Consider the following 23069-nt stretch of genomic DNA (forward strand, 5'->3'; position numbering starts at 1 on the left):
ATTTCTTTCTCTTTGTGAATGTTTAAACTTTGTCTTTTTTAATCAGTGTTTCAATGGTCTTCGGTTGCCTTTAGTGACAGCACTGAGCTTACCTCTGTAGAGAAAGGAAGAGGCTCCCATTTGATGGGTTTCGAAGTTGCTGGCACCTCAGAAAATGCTTTCGAAATTGACATCTGAGATTTCATATGACTTCAGTTTTGTTTTAGTTTAGAAGGACCTTGTATCGTTACTCTCAGTTATAGGTGTACTGTATTATCCCTTTTAATAATTGTAAAAAATAATGGCTTATTTTGGCCTTTTAAAGCACTTTGAGGGATTGACATTGACATGAAACAAAAATCTATTTTTTTACTATTTGTCCTAATAATATGTGTTTAGTTCCCATAAATGGGATGTGATGGGGTTTTAACCTCAATAGTTCATGATTAATTCCTATTTTGCTGGCCAACTACCATAAACAAATTAGCCAGTGGGGTACTTAATCCAGCTTGTGCCAGCGAAGCTCCCCATAATTCCTCACTCTGCCAGATTAAAATGGGTGGAAGACACAATGACTGTCAGATATTGTGATGTTGATCGAAAGCCACATCTCACCCGGCTTAAACCTGTTTTTATTGTTCACGCCATTGGTCTTTAGCTTGGAAAAAATTAGGACAAGCAGGGTGAGTGAAAGGTGGAGGGGGCATGGAAGCATATGAAGGTTGAAGCTTAAATGTCACAACAAGACAAATATTCACTGTAATGACAGAAGTAACTGTTGTAAATGTCTACGGATGGTAAGTATACCAGATACCCTGGGCTGGACCAGACTGTAGGAATGGGCATGTGCAGTGGTGGGCACAGCTGACGTGTCGCCCAGTGGAGACACCCAGACGGCTGGAGACTTGGGTGCTGATTCCGCCCCTAATACCCCTGGGGCTGCTCACTGAGCGTAGTGGAACTCCTTTACCATCAAAAACCTTAACCTCAACCCAACTAATGTCAAAGGCGTCAACAAACAAGGCACTTGCTGCAGTGAAATTTGGATTTAGGCGATTATTTACGCATTGTATTTGGCGAGAGATCACGTGTCCACTGCCTCACCCACATGACCTCATACCAGGGCCAATCAGATGGTGCCGTTCCATCGGGCTGAGCAAGAGAACAGCAGAGAAATCATTTTCCCTCTGTGATTTTTAATTCCAGTCCTTTCCGAACGTCAATATCGGTGGCCAATATTAGGAGCTCTTTGAAGGTAAATCTTTTTACTTTTTCAAACGTTATTCTTAGCATATGCTTCAATACATCCTTGTGGCCTGGTGTATGCAGCTATAATATCTATTGGCCATAGGAAATGGCATTCTCAATGGCAGTTAACTGAAAAATAAACGTTACGTTGTCTTTACGTATGATGTTCCAATACAGATTGAATGGGTATCATTCCTCTCGTTGCCCAAGCCTGTGAGCATGATTTTGTTGGACATAAGTAACCCTATATAGAGTTTATGGCTATTTACCATAAATTTAAATGGTAAATTTAATAAATTTAAATCTTAAGAAATATGATGGAACTTTAAGAATGATTTATTTTTCTGGCTAAATGTCTTGAGATGTTGATACAACTGATTTGCTTTATTTGTTATGTTTTTTGGCAACAAAAAAAAAAATTGTGTAATATCCATATATCTTTCGACAATGGTCTGTGTGCCACAGACAGTAATGCGTTTAGGACTGTGACTTGTGTGTCAGTCTCAGTTGCGATTGCGACCTTGATGGCAGATCGTAACATTAAACACTGCTCATCTCTTTGATTAATGCTTCTAGAGAGGGACGCAATTTTCTTCACTGTCGTTACTACAATTATCATCATCAGTTCTTTATCTGTCACAATGAAGCAGAAGAGATTTTTTTCCTAAAAAAAACTGTTGGCACAAAGTCCGCCCAATGCCAGCATTTTATCAGACGTATGAACAGAACAAGCAATTGATTTTATTTTGTATAGACTGTAATCTTTTTGATTCTGAACGATTTGAGAGTGCCTCAACCCGAGAGGTTAAATTGTTTGGTTTATTATTATATTATCTTGCCAAAATGTCAAATGGACATGGCTCGTTGGTGCCATGGAAATGTCTTATACAGATGTTGAACAACTACAGAGAATCCATATCTCACTTTATGTATAGATGTTTACTTAAAAACAGTTTAAGGATTAATTAATGGAGGTTAAAGCTATATTACAATATTTATCATCATGTCAGTGATTTCAGAACTGGTTTGCACTGTGCTGCCTGGAGATGACCAGAGGTGTCTCCATTTAGCATTTCGCCACTTTCGTCTTCCTTCGATCGGTAGGCCGTTAGCGTAGCATTGCTCATTGGTACTGATGTCTCAGCTCGCAGTTCTCGGGATTGTTTTTTTTCTTTCATCTTGCATTGGCATTGTTGGGCGACTGAGCTTTTGATTATAATTTGGGTTGAGATCCAGGCAAGGGCGACTGATCAGGGCTGACAGTTTTCGAGCCGCCTGTCAGGCTGAGTAGGAGAGGGTGCCCCTGCAGACACGCGTACTGCAACAAAAGGCTCTTCTAGAGTTGTTCACATCTGAGTGTCCGAACGCCCCCTCCTCCCTCAACACACAACACCCAGCCAAAGGGACCCCAGCCTTGGTGATGCTGCATGCCCACAGGGAACGCATATGCCAGAAAAACCCACATTTTACAGTGAAAAACTATACTATCGCTTACACTATTTGTGTCGGACCCGACAGGAATCAATGTTTGGATGAGCAGAAGTTAAAATTTTCACTTGCCAAGTTTTAGTTATTTATTCAGAAAGATTAGACTTTTCTCCAACTTTTAAGGATCTTTTTGTTTGTGTGTTTTGTTTTTTCCCAAATTGCAAATCCAATCTCTGTGGAATTATCTTATTAGATGCATAGAAAAATAACAAGAAGCCGTAGTGCTTCTGTTGCATTGTATGTACAGTATCTGTGTTAAATATTATACAATATGATCCATTGAAGGAGAGTGTAACACAAGTCTGCATTGTACAGCCTATCTGAATTCAACTAAAGTATCTCACAGAACTCACTTCTGCATACAGCATATTTCCAATTTTATGCTAATATGGTCTTTTGAAATGGATTACGCTCATAATGACTTTCTCGCCGGACTTCCACAAGCAAAAATAGATAGTCTACATGCGGTAATACCGTTTTCATTTATTGCTGGGTTGTTTTTGATATGGGTCGTTGATTCTTTTATGCATGTCTAAGCAAATAATCACAAGGTTAGGAGGTGAGTTTTGCCTTGTAACTTTCCTAAAGTGACACTTTTTGAAGAGTTTCAAATGGATTGTCATTTATTTGTCATATAGGGTGATACTTCTAATACAAAACATTTGAAAGCAATGTAGCCACATGTACAATGATAATACAGTATCACCATCTCTATACATTGCATTTAAGATAAATATGCAGAAACCAATGAAACTATGCAGTGATGATGGTACATTGGACATGAATGCACCAGCCTTTATTCTGATGAACTAGTAGCTGAAGGACTGTAATCCCTAATATAGATGTAATCACCCCAGTACTAGAATGTAACCACATATTCAGGATAATGGAACAGCCCATTATTCACAAAGGTCTTTCACCTACTTTTATGTTTGTTGGCTTGTGTAAGACCAATTGTTGTTTTGTTCCTCATTTGTAAGTCACTTTGTATAAAAGCATCTGTTAAATGACTAAACACAAATGTTAATTATACATGTATATTCACAAATGTTATGCTTTTAGTTACCAATAAGATCGTATAAGTGTCTGCGATGTTCGTTAACCAGTAAATCTATTCCGCAGAATTCCACAGATTTCCCCCAAATCATTGCAGACAATGTGAAAAAAGTCTGGATATTCCATCTGGACCAAACCATGGGTAATACTTTACTGAAAGTTTGAGTGGTATCTGTGGAATTTTACCGCCCAGTGGTTACAGAACTCCAGAGCACAATCTGACAAAAATATAACATAATCAGTGTAGTGTTTTAGTGTCATAAACTGGGGAGGTTCTGTACATGAATTCATTTTAAATGTTCCATTACAGTTTAAGTTGAATACAACACTCTGCATTTGCATTCTCCTTATGGCATGGAATTATTGAGCAGGCTTATGGCTGGTTTATGTTGGAATGTAATGACTGCCTTGGAGGATTAGGACAGGCCAGATGATGGTGGATAGACAGATTATATTTAGCATTTTCCTCTTGTGCCTTTTTTATTGCTTTGTGTCTTTTGTGTTTTTAAAATTGCAACATTCTTAGGAATTGTGCATTATCTTCCAACATGATTCCCTTTCTGTTTCTCTAATGACTTGCAGATCAAATTCTGTAACCCAGCTCTTTGTACTGAGGTTTTAATTTAATTCCTCCCAAGTGACCCCTCATAAGGACCTCATTCAGAGGAGAAAATATCCTCTCCCAGCTGCAGCAATCAAAACACAGAGATTTATATTTCTATTAAAGGGACCATTTGCACGTATCCCTAATGTAAGTGATTTTTTGTTGTTTTCATAATATTATTGCTCTTACTGTACAAGCTGTATTTAAATTGTACAGTATTTTGCTGTTTATTTGTAGCGGAAGTTGTAAAGTACTGAATAAGCACACTGTAATGAAAAATAATAATTAAAAGGCATACAAGCAACCATAATTAAATGTACTATTATACAAACACGCTACAAGTTATTAGCAACTCACGGGCTATTTGTAACTGTTGCTTTTGACAGTCTTTTTGGAGTGATCATGCAATTGTTAACTTTTTCATAAAATAATAGGGGAAAAACAAATGATCAGAATCAAATTGCTTAAATGAGTGCTCTTCAGTTATCGTCATTGTGGCAAAAGTGACCAATTTGTCACCCTGAATTACTAAATCATTTGTAGACATTGTATTTTATTTTTTATTTTATTTTATTTTTTACAGTAGAAAGTACAGCATATGATACAGCAAACATACTGTTTGATCCATGGAGAGAGACATAATTTTTTTTACAGTCATATAAATATAAACCCTGCTTTAAATCGCCATTAAAGTGTTCTGCTCTGGATTCTCAATCATGTTGGAAATCATATTCTGTTGCAGTACTCTTGTAACATTAATCCTCTTTTTTGTCTCCGCCCACAACACCAAATGTCCTTTTTGATAATTATCATTTTCGTGTCAAGCACAAATACTGTTGAAGCATTTAAAATCCCTGCACAACCAGAGATTTCTTCACATATTTTGCATTTCTGCACTGATTTAGGTGGAAAATCTGTGGAATTATGCAGGATGGTTTTAAACTTAGTAAACTGTGTTTTAGCAAAATGTGTGAAAAGGAGTACTACATTATTTATGGAAGAAAGCATTATCAAATTAGCCAAAGTATTTAATAAATGAACCTGCAAGTGGTCTGGGATGTGTCGAAGTCTGTACAGTGCAGAATTAAAACAGCTGTCATTAAAAAAAATAAAAATAATAAAAATAATAATTAGTATTAGTGTAGCAGAAATATCTAAACATCCTAAAAACATGCTAAATTGACTTAAGAAAGCAAAATTGCGTAATATATTAAGATAACTTGTTTTTAGAGAAAACATTTTAATTAAATGTAGTTTTCTTACCACATTGGCAATTTGTTAAAGCATAAATATAACAAAATTGAGTGAGGTTTTGATGGGGCAATTTTTTTTCAATACTGAGAAGAAATCTCTAGTGTCTTATTTGGGTGCATATTTGCTGTGGGCCTACTAATAACCAATGTGTTTGTTTGGTGAAGTGACCAATTTTAGAAAATGACCAGACTTGTTAGATTCTTGCATTGTATGAAAGGTTACACCAGGACAACATCTTATACTAAGTAAAAATAGTTTGGACAGCATGAACAATTTAATTTGGTTCTTGTTTGTGCCTCATGAAGAATGGTTGAACCACTTCCGCCACACTATTCTGCCGATTATTCCTCTTATACCTCCTCCTTTCCTGGTTGCTTTTTGTCTCTCATCCTTGTGTACGCCCATGGTTGTGATTCCGAGAGCAAGAGAAAAGACAAACCGCCTCGGGCTGTAATTTGCCCTGAAATTTCGTATGAGCCAGAGTCTCCAATAAACACTGTCGCCTCTTGTTATGCTTCTGCCCTTGATACACTGACAGGACTAGTGATGTGTTTAACACGATAAATCATAGCGCTTGCTCTGTCCAGGCCCCTCTGTCAGCCCTCCCAACCAGCTCAAGCCCACTTGTTAGGGGACTTAGCCGTGTCTCTGCCAGTGAACTCTCAGTGATTCCTAACCTGGGGTACTTAAAGGGATAGTTCACCCAAAAGTGAAAACACAAAAGGAGATGAAAGGTAGAATGTTCAGTGTCAGTCACCATTCACCTTCATTGCTTCTTCTATGCAATGAAAATTAATAGCTAATATTCTGCCCTCCTTTAACATCTCCTTTTGTGTTTTCATTTTTGGGTGAACTATCCCTTAAGTATCCCTTTAAGAAAGTTATGCAAGTGTGTGTGCGTGTAATATATATATATATATATATATATATATATATATATATATATATATATATATATATATATATATATATATATATATTTCAGATATAAATTGGGCTGCTTGTTGCACAAGAGTCTTTGTCTTTTCCAAAAAAAAAATCAACACAACTTTGGAAAGTGTGAGTGGCAGTGTAATCTAAAGGGGATCACACAAAGCGTCAAAAATCTGAAGTCCCACTGAGCGCATAGTTTTCCCTTAAATTTAACCCAAATCATTATCAAAAGGACAAAGATTATTTACTATAACCATCGCTGGGTGATATATTGTGTATATGTCTTTCAAATAGCCTACACAATGTATTTTCAGTTACAAGTATGTTGTTTTGTGGTTTGACAGCTTGAATGAAAGACCTATTCAAGGCTACATACAGAGAAATTGCATAATAAACATCGCCATTTTGAATGGTTCAGTTTGCGCAGTTACACCAGTTTCATACACTAACCTGCAAACTCATCAATGTCACTTTGTTCATTCTTGAAGAAGTACAAAAACCTTTGTAACTTTGGACTGCCATCTGCTGCACCGCTTCAGCTCGTCATATGCGTGTGTGATCGTGACCGTGACTGGCTTCAGTAAATGTTATATCACCCTCTTGTGGTCTCCCAATACTATTATGCCAGACTGTTAAACAGAGGCCAACTGAGTGAATTGGACAGCATGCAAATTAGGCTTCTAACTGAAATGTCGGCTAATTATAAATCAAGTCAAGTCATTTATAAAAATAAATAATTAAATAAATAAATCATAATTGTGTTTAGAGCAAGCCGAAGGCAACTGTGGCAAGGAACACAAAACTACATAAGATGTTGGTTAATGGAGAAAAATAACCTTGGGAAAAACCAGGCTCACTGTGGGGGCCAGTTCCCCTCTGGCTAAACAGCATGAATATAATGGCAATATTAGTTATTTGTGTGCAGTGAAGGTCATGGTTTAAAATAAGTAAACTAATTAAGTGGTAAGGGCCAGTGTTTATACAAAGATTTTGTATGAACTGTAAGATTAATGACTAATGTCTTTGAAGTTCAGCCTGGATTAACTGCAGAAGTACACTTTGATGCATTGTCCTTTGTTAGCTGGCCGATGAAGGCTTTTGTTGGCAAATAATTGAAAGTCTATGTATTCCATGTTAAGAGTGTAGTCCATTATTAGACCAATGTGATGCAGGCAGAGATCTGTGAGGTGCATCGCAGTTCAACCGGCAGGTCATTTCGGTGAGGTCTATCCTAAGTCCAAGGTTCAGGCAGTGACATAAAGTATTCCATGTCTTATGGTTGGAATTAGCATCGGTTCATCCTCTGAAGTCCATCATAATAGAATAAAGTGATGTCTGGCTGGCACCAGCTGCGTTTAGTCATCATCACTCAGAGACACATAGCAGTGGAGTCCGACACCAAGCAGGAACGGAGCTGGATCTGGCCGGCTCTGGTAACCTCAGGATATGAATAGAGCATGATAAATGTTTCTGGTTCTTGCAGACTTAACTAAAGCAGCCTAATTTAGAGTTGATGGATAAATTAGGTGTATGCCTGGCTAAATAGATGAGTCTTTAGTCCCAAACTGTGTTAGGGAGACTATTCCATAGTTTAGGAGCCAAATAGGAAAATGATCTACCTCCTATTGTGGATTTTGATATTCTAGGAGCTATTAACAGGCCAGATTTTTGCAATCGTAATGAATGTAATGGAATATAGCATGGCAGAAGGTCACTTAAGTACTGCAGAGCTAGACCATTCAAAGCTTTGTACGTAGTTAGCAAAAGTTTTACATTAATATGAAATGTAATAGATGATAAAATGGAGCTAATATGATCATATTCCTTGGTTCTAGTCAGCACTCTTGCTGCTGCATTTTGAACCAATTGAAGTTTATTTATTGAACTTGCAGGACATCCTCCCAGTAATGCATTACAATAATCTAGTCTTGAGGTCATGAACACATGAATTAGTTTTTTGGCATCAGCAACAGAGAGCATATGTCGTAACTTAGCAATATTTCTGAGGTGGAAGAATGCTGTTCTACAAGCATTGGAAATTTGATTTTCAAAAGACAGATTGGTATCAAATATAGCACCTAAGTTCTTAGCTGTAGAAGACGATGTAACAGTACATCCATTGAGAGTCAAATTATATTTTAGCAGCTTATTTTTAGAGGTTTTTGGTCCAATAATTTGTACCTGTTTTCTCGGAATTGAGAAGAAGGAAATTTCTGGCCATCCAATCTTTGATTTCATTGATACACTGAATTGGAGAATTGTGAGATTTTGTTGGGTTTCGAGGAAATATAAAGTTGGGTATCGTCTGCATAACAGTGGAAACTTATTCCACGATTCCTGATAATATCTCCCATAGGAAGCATATACAAGGAGAAAAGCAGAGGCCCTAAAACTGATCCCTGTGGCACTCCATACTTAACTTTCGTTTGATTTGACAATTCCTTGTTTACACAGAAAAAGTGGTAGCAGTCTGCTAAATAGGACCTAAACCATGCTAATGCAAGTCCACAAATGCCAACATAATTCTCAAGCCTATTCAAGAGAATTCATTTTAATATAATGATGCCTCAAACATATTTCAATAAAATAACGTGCCAATCAGTAATTTATATATCGATATTTTTTGACATCCCTACATACATACATGGAGTTTCACACTTTGATCTCTCAGGGAATAGTTTTTATTCAGGGATCAATTAGTTAAAAAGGAATTAATTAGAGTGTAATAAATGTACTAACTCAGCACCCTTCAACTCTTCTACTGAAGCAAGAATTTGATACAGTAAGTGCTTAATATATGGCTAATGTGTTTTGGTTGTGGACAGTGTGTCAGCAGTTTGAATGGACGTGTCTGCAGTAACAGAACATTTTGTCACCCAGTTTTTGGTACCAAAATGTTTGATTTTGTCTACAGGAGAATTCCATGATTATGCTTCCAATGTACTGTACCCACATTTCTAATGTATTGTGATTTTTCCCAGTAGAGGTCAATACCTTTGAGCAGTTGACAAATGGCTTGTTTATACCATCATTTTATTCTCCCAAATGTTGAAGAAACTTCTTTCCATTTCACATTAATTAGAAAAACAGCATATGGTCTGAAAAACATTTTGATTTATATTCTCATCCCAGAACTGCTTAAATTGCAGTGGTCATTTTATAGGGAGTAGGGTATTTGTTGTTTTCTGTGGGAGTCTCCTATTATTTTCTCTATTACAATGTCAGACAGCAATACAGTTTTTTTTTTTTTAAAGTCCCCTGATATCATAACATCACTTTGGAGGTAGCAGTTTTAAATGTTCTTTGAATATACCCAGTCTATTTTGTTTGTACTCCCTGAATCCACACACCCTAACCTTCCATCACTGGGGAAATACGGAGTGCTGAAGGCAAATAGTCGCAAGGAGCAGTTTGTCCCCTCAAATATAACATAGCTTATGGCAATCAGACCAGCTTCTATATTTTTTTGTATTACCCATGTATTTTTTTTTGTCTTTATGTTCCATTTATTGATTTAATTAATGCAAGTTAATCTGCCCACATTGAGATGTCTTTTTTATATATATATATATATATATATATATATATATATATATATATATATATATATATATATATATATATATATATATATAATTTAAGCAATAATCTTTGGAGTCAACAGAGTTCTTAGCTACATTAAACAAGGTAAGGTTGGACAGATAGAGATTAGCGATGTTTTGCCAACTTTATGGGACACCAGCAAGGTCAAGGCAAGACATAAGGTTTGTTCTAAATTTTAATGTAATTGTTGAAGCATTGCTAGTTTACTAAATCAGTAAGCCACAAGAGACTGTGTGGTACATTTTACCATCGTTAAGTGGTGTTCTTTGGCACAATGCAAAGACAGAAGCAACAGCAATATGATATTAAGACAACAGTGTTTCATAAGTAGTTAACGTGTCAACTATAATAATAATAATAAACGTCTCCCAAGTAATCTAGTTCATTAGCCTGTACAGTTGCCAAGCAGTTTGGTGCATTTATATAAAATGTGTGGTCACAGATGAACGTTTATTGGCATTTTTAAATGGCTTTGAACATGGCTGATCCAGTCAGAATTTTGAGTCAGAACTGTCCTTTTTTTTATTTATTTATTTATTTTTTTTTTAGTTTGGAATGCCCAATCCCCAATGTGCTTTTAAAGTCCTTGTGGTCTTGTAGTGATTCGCCTCAGTCCGGGTGGCGGAGGACAAATCCCAGTTGCCTCCGCGTCTGAGACCATCAACCCGCGCATCTTATCACGTGGAGCACATTGCCACAGAGACATAGCGCGTGTGGAGGCTTCACGCCATCCACCGCGGCAACCATGCTCAACTCACCACGCGCCCCACCGAGAACGAACCACATGATAGCGACCACAAGGAGTTTAACCCATGTGACTCTACCCTCCCTAGCAACCGGGAGGCGAACTCCAGGGGTAGTAGCCAGCGTATTTTACCAGAACTGTAGGCCCCTCAGAACTGTTCTTTTCATAAAACTAGTAAACGGCAATATCCCATCACAGATACAGTGAGATGTTATGATACTGTTGGTCATTTAATATGAATTAAAATTAGATATAGTATTGTGCTGCATTTTGAGGCAAATTAAAGAGAGATAGAGAGGGAGCATTTTAGGAGCACTGCTTGACCAAGCGTAAAGCGTGATTAATTCAATAATACCACAGAGGAAGAGGCCAGAAGCTCTTTAGAAAAAGGGCTGACCCACTTTCTATTTCATGTGCTTTAGCAAAAGATTGAGCTTATCTACCACCAGGATATGAGACTCATGATTAACATTTTAAGAATTAAAAAAAAATGTTCTGTGTCTAATTTTTTATCTGCTCATACTTTTATAAAAGTAGAGCTGGCTGATATTAAACAAATATTGTATATCTCTATTTTTTCAGCCTTTTGACAAAGCTGGGTATATATCTCAGCATTTGTATTTTCTCTGGATTACAAAGGTATTTTTTACAGGAACTACTGTATTTACAAGTAGATGGGAAATGTTAAAATCAAGAAGTAAAATACATTAAAAATCTAGTTTTAATGAATCAAGGCATTTTTTCCTCACTTTTTTATTTATTTAGATATTTTGAATATATTTAGTGGAAGAAATGTTTTAGTTTTATACAAAAATATAAATATACAATATACTTAGTTTTAATATTTAAACATTTTCATTTATATGCACCAATATAAAAATTAGGGGTGTAACAGTTAGAATTTCTAATGGTTCGGTTTGTATCACAGTTTAAGGGTCATGATTTCGGTACGGTTCAGTATATGCTTTGTTCAGAAAAAAAATATTTCTGCCAAATCCAAAGAATAATCTATTTGGTAAATACTTCAACAGGTTTGCCCTTAAATAACAATCATTGTTTTACAACAGTAACCATAGTTTAACCATGGCATGTGTAGTAAAATCATAGTAACCACAAAATAAACATGGTTACTGTCATGGTTACAATATATAATAAAATCATGATTACTATATAGAAACTACAGTATTACTGTAATAAAACCATGGTTAATTGTATCAAAACCATGATTTCTGCTCAGAAAATCATGGTGACAGCAGTCATGGTTACTACAATATTACTATAGTAAAACCATGGTTAATTTTCTTCAGGGTCCTTAACTAATAAAACAAACATTTTCTCTAATTACTTAATATTTTAACTTAATACCTGCACTAATACGCTACATGCATCAACATAAAGTGCACTTCAAACTCATCTCAACATATATTCAATATTTGGAAGCTGTACATCACTATAGAAGGAATAACCTTGCTATTAAAATGCATACGAGAAGGGATGTTGTGATAATGCTGCTCGAGTATTTTAATAATACGTGGAAATCCCACATCACACCCCAAGCACTTTAGTTATTGTTTCATGTCTGTCCGAATTAGCACTGGAAGGGAGTGTGTGCCGTTTTGGCTCACCTACAGGTCTTTCTCTGGGTGATGTCAGCATAAAATATTAATGATGTATCAATGTATTAGTATAACGGCATCTTAATGCCATTAATCAAAGCGCATTATTGACGCTCGTGAAAGATTACAGCCGCATGAGGAAACAGGAAGAACTTGCGTGTGCATTTTAAATAAACCCTCACGTGCATTATTGACATATATTACCAGTATACAACACTCGTGTTGAGCGATGTCTGCAAATAGTAACATACTTAATAAAATACGTAGAAATATACAGCAATATTTACCTACATATTTTTGTGCAAAAATGTTAATACATGAAAAATTCCACGTGAGGAATCCCGTGAACATTTTTGAGTGATGACTCAAATCAAACGCTGAATCAGAGTTTTGAATTTATTAATTGAAATATTTCACAGAAATGATTCACAGAAAAAATTTAGTTCATGAACTCTTACAGAATTTTTGCAGAGACACTATTAAAACATCTTTGTCTTAACGCTGTCATACTTGCAAGTGAGCAAGACAAGAAGGGATTGTGATTGAGAAATACAACTTTTCCTGATATTTTGACATATAAATGTTCATTGTACTATAAAAACATATTGTAAGTTTCAGAACTCAAAACTTCCTCTCCAGTCCATTTTGAAATCAGCCCTATAGTGATGTAGGAATGGGGTGTTCATTTGAATATCCCCGCCTCCACAGCATTTGTAATTGTCACGCTGAACACATGCCTTTTAAGGTAACATTAGACTGTTTATGGAGCCAATGCTTTTGCTCTGATGACTGCCATTATCAGCCCACAGATGTAGTGCTCTGATGTCCACTGCAATATTTTGTGCTCCCGACCGTCTATATATCTGTTTCTGTGTCACCTAATATAATACAAAGAAGTGCTTTAAAAATGGAATCCTTCAGGCAACGGTTAACTAAACATGGTAATCTAAGTAATAATTTTCATGTTATTTATGCAGCTTTTTCATTGAAGCACCAGAACTTGAGCATAAGCATCGCATCAACGTTAAGACTTCCTTTCCTACATCCAAATTTAGTGTATTTGTTAAGTTGCCGCAAGGCGTTAGCACCTCGCCCACAGCCGTGGTAGTGTTTGTTGTCTTACAGGCTTTGATTTAATTAGATAAGATTTCATGCAGAGTTGAACTTGAAGATATTTGAGATGTATGTCATGTGATGCTGATAAAGAACTAAAACATTAACTGAGTCATAAGGAGAAGTGTGGAATGTTGTGTGCTCTTAAGAGCCTCTTTGTGGGAGTCGCTACGCAGAATAAACGCCTTCAATAAAGCAAATTGTAATTTTTTTGCAGATTAGTAAACTGTTCACACAATGCTTCGCAGTGTTTTCACACACCAAAAAAATAAAATAAAAGGATAACACACAAGGATGATGATAAAATCTTTACTTTTTGCATTGTATATTCTTGGTGATGATGGTGATGGACCTTAATACTGATTGACCGATATATCAGCCATATATTGTAGTACAAGGTCACTGTCAAAAAACACACTCACTGTCCCTCGATATGGAACGAACTTTCAACATTCACCCTAACCCAGTACATTGCAATCTTCAAAAAACAGTGGAAGACACATCTCTTCCAGTAAGACTTGTCTATTAATGCTACTACTGTGATAATTATGGAAACTTGGTATAGAAGCACTACTTATATTGTGTCCTTGGATTAATTGCTTCTGCTTGTGTTCTGCTATTTTAAATCGCCTGGTACATGAATAAATATAAATGTAAATATGCCATTAAATCAATATTTTGCCATTTTGAGAATATTAGCTTCGGCCATTAACTGTGCCAAATAGCAAATTAACAGAAGTAAGTTTGAAAACCTACTGGCATCCTTACTAATTGATAGTACATATTTTCTGTTTTATTTATTTTGTGTTTGCGTGAACTTAACTATAGTTTGGAGACAAATTTGTACCCAGAAGTGAGCTAAATCGGACATAATCTCTCTTTGGGGACATTTTGAGATGTCCTCATTTGGAAAAATAATCCATACATAAATTAAATTATAATTTTTAAAATTCTAATAATGCAAAACATTTTCTGTTAGGATTAGGTTTAGGGTGTAGGTTAGGGTTAGTTAGCTTTATATAAAAACAATAGAAGTCTATTGTATGTACCCATTTAGATAGTTGAGCTACTTGACCACCTTAATCAAGACTGAGATGCTACAACATCTCTCTGAACCCATAAGACCCAACATCACGAGTATTTGGTCTTAGAACGGAAGGCACCTACAGTATTTGTAGGAGTACAGGCCTTAGCCGGTTCATTTCTGTTCATTTGCTTTGTTGTTTTGTAGCCTTGTGTGCACTTAGCTCAGATTAGAAGTTTTTGCAATCTGTGTTTAGCAGGGATATTGGACGACAGCTGGCAACTCATCTCATCTACCAGTCTGAATCTGCCCTTATCTCTCCTTTGCTTTATCTCTCTCTCTCTCTCTCTCTCTCTCTCTCTCTCTCACACACACACACACACACACACACACACAGGCTTATTAAAATGTTTTTATTTCTATTTTATTTTAATTTTGTCCTCTCAATTTAATTTAGTTTATGTTAGTTTTCCATTTTATGTTCGTTTTAAGTTTTCAGTGTTTTCTGGTTTCAGTTTATAGTTTTTCATATTTAATTTTTATTTTAGTTAGAATATTTTAGGCCTGCATTAATACATTAACTGATAATTAAATATGAATTAAACTAAATATTATTTGTGTTTAACATCATTTCTCTGCGTTATCACTATTTAAAGGAATTTTCAAGTTTAATTAAGACAGGTTGTTACTGTTCCAAATGTAATAATATACTTTAATTAGAAAATAAAATAATTTGCAATAATTTTTATTTGAATTATTTTGGAGTCATGAAAACCTATTTTAGTTTAGTTCCAGTTTTTCTAAATATGTTTTTATTTTAAATGCTGTACATAAATAAATTGCCAAGGAGAAAGTTTATTTTAGTTTGTTTTTATGTTTTAAAATGCTTTGCTTTTGTGTTCGTTTTGCTCACACGTATTCTCGATTTCTCTTGTATCATCCTTTTTATAGACACCATCTTTCACCACACTTTTTCCCCCCTTTATCCTGCTCTCTATTCAAAGGTCTGGCAGCTCCACCAGAAGAGCTTAATATTTCAATCTCTCAATCTCTCAATCTCTCAATCTCATCCCAGACTCACATCACAGCATAAATCACTGAATGAGGGAGACAGGTCTGTAGCTGTAGTGAGAGGGAGTTAAGACCCCCCACTACAGACAGATACACATTATAACGGCTAAAGAGAGGACAAATCAACTGAGGGATCAGCAAGACAAAAATACAGAATCAAATAAGCTGATGTTATGAATTTTTGCACAAACAAATAGGCTAAAATGTAATGTTTTATGTGGATTTGTTTCCGGGTTTACTTTTCCTTTAAACGCACTGCAAAAATAGTACAGCTTTTCCTACATAAGTGTAAATGAAGGTAGTTGTTGATTAATAAAGCAATAAGCCACAAGAGATTTTTTTGTTACAGTGATTTTACCATGGGAAAGGGGTGTTCTTAAGCAGGACACAATTATTGTAATGATAATAATCCCAATAAACAATTCTATATAGTTCATAAGAATATGCAGTCACAGGCATGCGTTTATCATTGTACGCTAGCTTTGTAAACGGCTCATCTAATCAAAGTTTAGAGTCGGAACTGTGTTTTATAATAAAACTAATTAACATTTATGTGGTCTCAGTGTGTCCAGTGTGTGTGCAAAGCATTCTCTCCAGCCTGTTTTGGCATCAGGACATTAGTAGTGTTAAATGAAGATTCTTAGTGTGTTTATTCTTGTATCTTCTTCTTACACTGCCAGAATAGCCCATTAAGTGTGTTGCACAATGACCTCACAGTCTGTTGGATTTTGAAATTAATTTATGAGATTAGTGCCTGGTGGCCAGTATGATGTACAATTGACTTTGACTACTTGTGAAGTGCTCCCTCTTGTGTTCAGACTCTGCATACAAAAGGATATTAATGAAGTCACATTGTTCACTCAAAAATGAAAAATAAATAAATAAATACAAATAAATCTGTCATCATTTACTCACTCTTTTGTGTTCCAAACCCATATGACTGACTTTCTTCTGTGGAACCTAAAAGAATAAATATTTGGCAGAATATGAGCCTCAGTCACCGTTCACTTTCATTGCATCTTGTTTTCATACGATGAAAGTGAATGGTCACTGATGGTACAATTCTGCTTAACATCTTCTTTTGTGTTCCACAGAAGAAAGTCATACAGGTCTGAAACAACATAAAGGTGAGTAAATAAAAACAGAATTGTCATTTTTGAGTGAACTAGCCCTTTAAATCTCAGCTTACGTTCCTGAGAAGAGCCAAACACACTACAAATGGCTTAATTACTCATTTGAAAATCAATGGGCTCTATGACTCTTTTCTTTGATCACTTCCTCCCCCATGCAGGTGACTGGTTGGCTGCTGTACCATCATTCTCGTTCTGCTCCTGGGAATTTCCTGTCACGTGACCATATTCCTGCTTCACCTCCACTCCTAGAATGGAACCCAACAAAGTCCAGTCAGAGGGCGGCCTGAATGTGACCCTGACCATCAGACTTCTCATGCACGGCAAGGTAAGCTGAGTACACAGCGCAGGGAGGAGAGGGTGTTACACAGGGATTGGGGGTAGGTTGGTGATGTCACTGCAGTTTCCCTGAGGAACATGTCCTCTCCTGACCCACTGTTTGTCAAGGCCAAGGTGAATCAGTGGTAAAAGGCACCAATGGCCTTTTAGACTCATTAAATCTTTGTAATCAAGGATAGAATTTATAACCATTTTTGTGAGGCTATTTTCTCATGCTGTGTTCAAACATACAAAATTGTAAATGTGTGTAATTTTTTTGTTTAAATACTATTTTTAAATACTTTCTCTTATCCCAGATTAATGTGCTGAGACAACTAAAAGTAAGCCATTAACAGACTGAGTTCCCCAAAAAGTAAACACTATAGTTCTGTTGCACTGTTACTGTAAAACAGTTCGACCAGATTGACATAACATTGGTTTGACAAATAGTGTAACACTGTGTCCGAAATCACCCCCAATCCACTATGTAGTGCACTGTTTTGGGTGTCAGCCATTTTATAGGGGTGTCCAAATTCTGAATGAACATCTTGTTCACTTAATTTGTTCACTCATTCTTACCCAAAATGCACTCTGTTTTCGAGTGTACAGCCGATGTACACTCGCCAGTGCTAGCTTGTCCATAATCCATCACGGGGAGGACTGACGAGCTGGGAGTGAGAACGCAAGCGGGAGAGAGAGACTGAGTGAGTGGGCAAGCGAGAGAGAGAGAGAGAGAGAGAGAGAGAGCGCGAGAGACGCCAGTTTGCAGTTTCCTTCATTCCTGCAATGTTTTATTTCACGCTGGCTGTAGTGATTCACTTTTTGACATATCAAAACTTTATTAAACTCCTGAGACCCTCGCATGACTTCTGTGTGCATTTTCCATTTTTTGATTTGTAACTAGTAGTACATAATAAATAAGCAAAAATGAAAAAATGTTGTAAAGCAAATAGTTTTCCTAAAAATTGATGTCCTCATATGTGGACAGCAGGACTAAGTTGTGAAATTTTAAATAACACCAAGCTACAGAAAGTCAGATTTTTTTCATCATATAGTTTAATATGTGTCCAGGTGTGTTGGTTATTCATGTTTTTGAGATGTTACAGACAATGCAGCTGATTTTCTAGAAAGATGAATTCAAAATTCTGATTAAAAGTATTGGCCAACATCATCCAATCACTGCCAATCATATTAAAATAAAATTTTGAATTATAAAATCTTGAATCTATGTACTGATTATCATCGTCCCATGTCTACCAAACATGTTGAGTGGTCCAAACATCATCTGCAGCCTGAAACTGACATTTTGTTCGGATTTTAGGACTGAATGCACTTAGCTGCATAGGAAAGCAATAGGATGCACCCTTGCTCCCTATTAAGTGAATAACTTAACCTCCAGTGTGCTGTCTGTCTGCTCTGGTCTCATAACAGTTTGAAATGCACCTTATTTTCATCCTAACTCCATATAAAGCCTCTGAAAGCCAAATTTTTCAGCTTTTGGATGAACACATTGATTCTCAATGTGAAAATGCAGAGTAAATATATAGGAATGCATTTACTAATGTTAATGAATAGCACCTTATTTTACAGTGTTAACGAACAAAAATATAACAAAATTTAGATTAAAATGCAGTGAAATGACCCACAGATTTGTTACTGTGAAAAGTTATTCAAAATAACAAACATGTTTTTGGAACGTCTGTCAGAAAACCGCTCCATAGCACTCATCCGAGTACTTCATGTTTATCAGCTCGCCAAAGCGCAAGAAATTAATTAAATATTTAAAGCAGCATATCAGACGAAACTTGAGACGCTGCTCTTTACAACCAAACAGGTTTCACTGAACAAATTTGAAGTGGTTTCTTACCAGAGGCACTTTTGTTGGCGCTGCGCCAATAGAAGCAGTTCACAGAAATCGACACCATGGTGTTTGGTCATGTGACTCCGTGCGTCAGAAGATTAACCCTTAAATGAATCCTTAGAGTGTCCTGAACAGTATGCAATGGGTTTAAATGAATTTAAATTATGTGTTGTGTATAGCGAATCCAAAATAGCGAGTCCTTGCATGAGGCCGTGAGGTCACACGAGGTAAAAAATAACATAATAAAATATAGCGATCCAAAATCATACAGTTAATTTGAACTATTTATGATTTATTTACACAGATGAAAATATATGTAATAAGGTTATTTTTTTATTTTGCCATTAATGCAGAGTGATTTCTATTTCACTAAGAGTGATATTATTGTTAACTCATAACACTGCGCACAGTGGAAATTATTCAAATGTTCGGTTATCACGAGTAGGTAGCGTATTTGTCTAATAATCAATGGATGTTCTGTTATTTATAACTTATGTACTTGTGTTACAGTCACACGAGGGCACTTTGTTCTCATCTCTTCTCAGCGCTCAGAAATGCTGTCCAGTTTGGGTGGGAGAGGGTTAAGATGTTAAAAAAAAAATACAATAATGTACCCTTGTTCAAATGTTTTTATTCTTGTTAGCAGTTTTTTGTTATTATTTATGAAAAATTATATATTAAACATGACAAGCAAAATGATTATTTATAGTATTTTTAGTTTATAGTACACCATTTTATAAGAATAACAAGTATTATTGTTGTCATTACTATCATTATTATCCTTCATGTACAATAAAAGTACATATGTGACGAAGCTGTTTCTGCGACAGCTCCAACGCTCTCTCTGATGCTCCTTACTGATATATTGCACTAACTGAAATCCACTATATGGGAAATAGTGAATGAGTGAACAAGTGAGCGTTTTCGGACACAGCATAAGTTTGGGGCAGGACTGTTTGGGATCTGTTTGACAACCAATGGCTGACGTGGGGAGTGTTTTGGGAACAATTTCAAGTGTCATTATTTTTGCGATTCCATTTGGCAAATGGTGCAAAAATTACACACTTTGTCTTTAAAGGCTCTATTATGTAGTATTTAATTGATTCTTTTTTATTTTTGCAGGAAGTCGGAAGCATCATTGGGAAGGTATGACAGATAGTGACATTGTGTTATTTAATTTACATTAAAAATAAATATTACAAAGGTTTTAAGCCATGATTTTAAAGGATCTAAACTTTGCATATGTCTCTTTACTATAGAAAGGGGAAACTGTGAAGAAGATGCGTGAAGAGGTGTGTTCATTTTCTCCCTCCTCCATACATGAAACACAGTTCATAACCCATTTTTACTTGTAAAATTTGAAGTATTTCTATGTGAAATAGGATATTAAACAAGAACAAATGTTGGACGGGACTTGATTATATCCATGTGGAACTGACTGAATTGTGACCATGTTACAGACCAGAATAGAGTCAGGTGATTGGAGGGGAGGGTTTTGAAAAGTAAGAGGGATCTCTGATGTCAGCCAAAAAGGAAAGTTGTTTCAAAGGCAAAGAAAGTTATTACATTTTGAATAAAAGTTTTCAATGACCTTGCATTCCCTTTTAAAATAATGTACACAATGAATCCTGCACAATAAGGCCAGGAAAGTGCATTTAGACAGTAGTTAGGTTCAAGTTTGATTTCATTTTGTCTTTAAATTGAGCTCTACCTTGACTTTTGGCATCCTACAGAGCAGCGCTCGCATCAACATCTCAGAAGGAAACTGTCCTGAAAGGATCGTCACCATCACTGGACCTACAGATGCCATCTTCAAGGCCTTCGCTATGATCGCATACAAGTTTGAAGAGGTGCTGATGTTCAGTTTGCAATATAACAGTTAAATGTGATGTTAATGTGATGTTAATAACAACACCCTCTTGTTGTTTTAGCTTCATTAAAGTTCTTTTGCTTATTACTTTCCACTGGCTTGTGGTATTTCTTCAGGATATAATCAACTCCATGAGCAACAGCCCAGCCACCAGTAAGCCCCCTGTCACTTTGCGTCTTGTGGTGCCTGCCAGTCAATGCGGCTCTCTTATTGGCAAAGGAGGTTCGAAAATCAAAGAGATGAGAGAGGTAGAAAACCCGACCCTTATTCTCACAGTCAGATCCTGGAATGAAATTTTCTAACCACAAAATATGCATTGGCCTGTGTAACTTTAACAAGCCCAGTTTGTAAACCAGTATGGAAATCAAGACCGTGATGATTTCGTTCTTCTTTTAAAAAGCTGTTTTTACACTTGGTTCAAATGCTTGTTCTGAACCCGAGTTCGATTATACTGTTTCCTCCCCTTACGTATGATGTCTCTTCTCACAATAATGTCTCCAAGTGCACCAAAAGCTATAGTGTGGAAGCACCCTAATTTACTTCAACTGAAACATGTGCTTGCAAGCAGATGTGTCAGCAACCATTGGTTAGGCAATCCCCTGAGAGTAAAATGCTAGCCACAGGGGATTCTCAGAACAAATCACACCTTTATCAGAAGCAGATAGTCTGAGTAATGGGTTGTTCTTTTCTTTTTTGCTTTTTTCTCGCTCCAGTCCACAGGAGCTCAGGTGCAGGTAGCAGGGGACATGCTTCCCAATTCTACAGAGCGCGCTGTGACAATCTCTGGCACCCCAGAAGCCATCATCCAGTGTGTCAAACAGATATGTGTGGTCATGCTGGAGGTACAGTATGGGGACACGCTTGTTCAATTAGTGTCTTTTAAAGGAATAGTACACCCACAAATAAAAATGCTGTCATCATTTGCTTACCCTCATATTGCTCCAAACCTATGTGCTGTTATTTTTCACATGGAACACAAAAGGAGAATTTTATGGAAAATGTTTTGAAGAATCTTCATGCAGCTCTTATAACACAACACCAGTTTATAGTGACCATATATGTCAAGCTCGAAATAAAACACTAACTATTATGGCACTTTAATTGTAAAAAACAAAACAAAATTTAAGTTCCATAATAGTAGTCCATATGACTTGTGTGCTATATTAACCCTTTAAGCTCTGAAGGTGTTTGTGTGGCATACCCAAAATTAAAGGCCTATAACTCTGTATCATTTTAAAGAAAACTTTTCACATTTTTTAATGATATAGATTATGAAAAATTCTGAGACTCTCAGCCTAAGCAATCAAAAGTTATAGTATTACAAAACTAATTTACCTTAGTGTCCAAAAACTAAACAAAACAAAAAAACTTCATAATAATTGTACATAAGAACTGATTACACATGTAAGTACAACAATGATTAAAGGTATGCTCTCTCCCCAAAGCATGCAGGCATGAGTAATGCGATCTCATTCAGTTCCATTCTGTGTAATTTGAGCCTCCACTGATTCATGCATTTGGCACCATCTCCTGGTGATCATTTGTAATTAGGGTGAATGATCCTCTCTGCCCATATTTGGATGACTTCCACCTCTTGTTGCAGCGATCTGAATCCTAATACGATTGGTTTAGCATTCTATTATGCTGGACAACATACTACATAATTTCCGATAAAGTCATCTGATCCAGGAAAGCTAACATGTTTTTAGCCAGATAGCACATCATGTGCTGTGTGCACATTGTGCTTTGTGTGGATTATCTAATGATCTATGCATCCGATTACAATCACCTCCTCTAAGTAATGGTATGTGATATTTTATGTTCTGTTGATTTGTTTGTGAAGTAATGAGCAAAAACTCTGTATATTAGCAACACCTGTTTACATGTAACTTAGCTATTACTCGCTATGTTTTTGTCTGTGAGTAAAAAAAATAGCAACTTGCTAAATTAAAGATGAAAACATAATGAGGTCATGTAATACCATACTACTTTGCATACTACTGTTTGAAACGTTTATTGTTGCATAATGAATTATAATGCACAATATGTTTCACATATACAGTATATTATTTTAAATAGTTCAAATTCATTTAATTCGGTAAGGTATTATTCCATTCCGAACACAGCCCATGCATTTTTTAACTTTTTTTTGATGC

At 36.1% G+C, this 23069-nt stretch overlaps 1 protein-coding gene across 13 annotated transcripts in view; it reads left to right on the forward strand.

The window, feature by feature from the left end:
* The window catches only part of pcbp3 (poly(rC) binding protein 3), an 88329-nt gene that overhangs the window by 49005 nt on the left and 16255 nt on the right, over positions 1-23069 (forward strand). For 12 of the 13 annotated variants that reach the window (XR_007898371.1, XR_007898370.1, XM_051709139.1 and 9 more), the window contains 6 exons: positions 17026-17192; positions 20166-20189; positions 20303-20335; positions 20777-20893; positions 21030-21161; positions 21627-21755. Coding sequence is in view for 11 of the 13 variants with exons in the window: in XM_051709139.1 (XP_051565099.1) it covers positions 17118-17192; positions 20166-20189; positions 20303-20335; positions 20777-20893; positions 21030-21161; positions 21627-21755 (510 nt within the window). In the remaining 2 variants the exon portion in view is untranslated. Of the gene's footprint in view, positions 1-1172; positions 1235-17025; positions 17193-20165; positions 20190-20302; positions 20336-20776; positions 20894-21029; positions 21162-21626; positions 21756-23069 lie in introns of those variants that run through there. The other variant, XM_051709141.1, reaches the window with a different exon arrangement.

The sequence above is a fragment of the Myxocyprinus asiaticus genome, chromosome 10, assembly GCF_019703515.2.
Source record: "Myxocyprinus asiaticus isolate MX2 ecotype Aquarium Trade chromosome 10, UBuf_Myxa_2, whole genome shotgun sequence".
Taxonomy (NCBI): Eukaryota; Metazoa; Chordata; class Actinopteri; order Cypriniformes; family Catostomidae; genus Myxocyprinus; species Myxocyprinus asiaticus.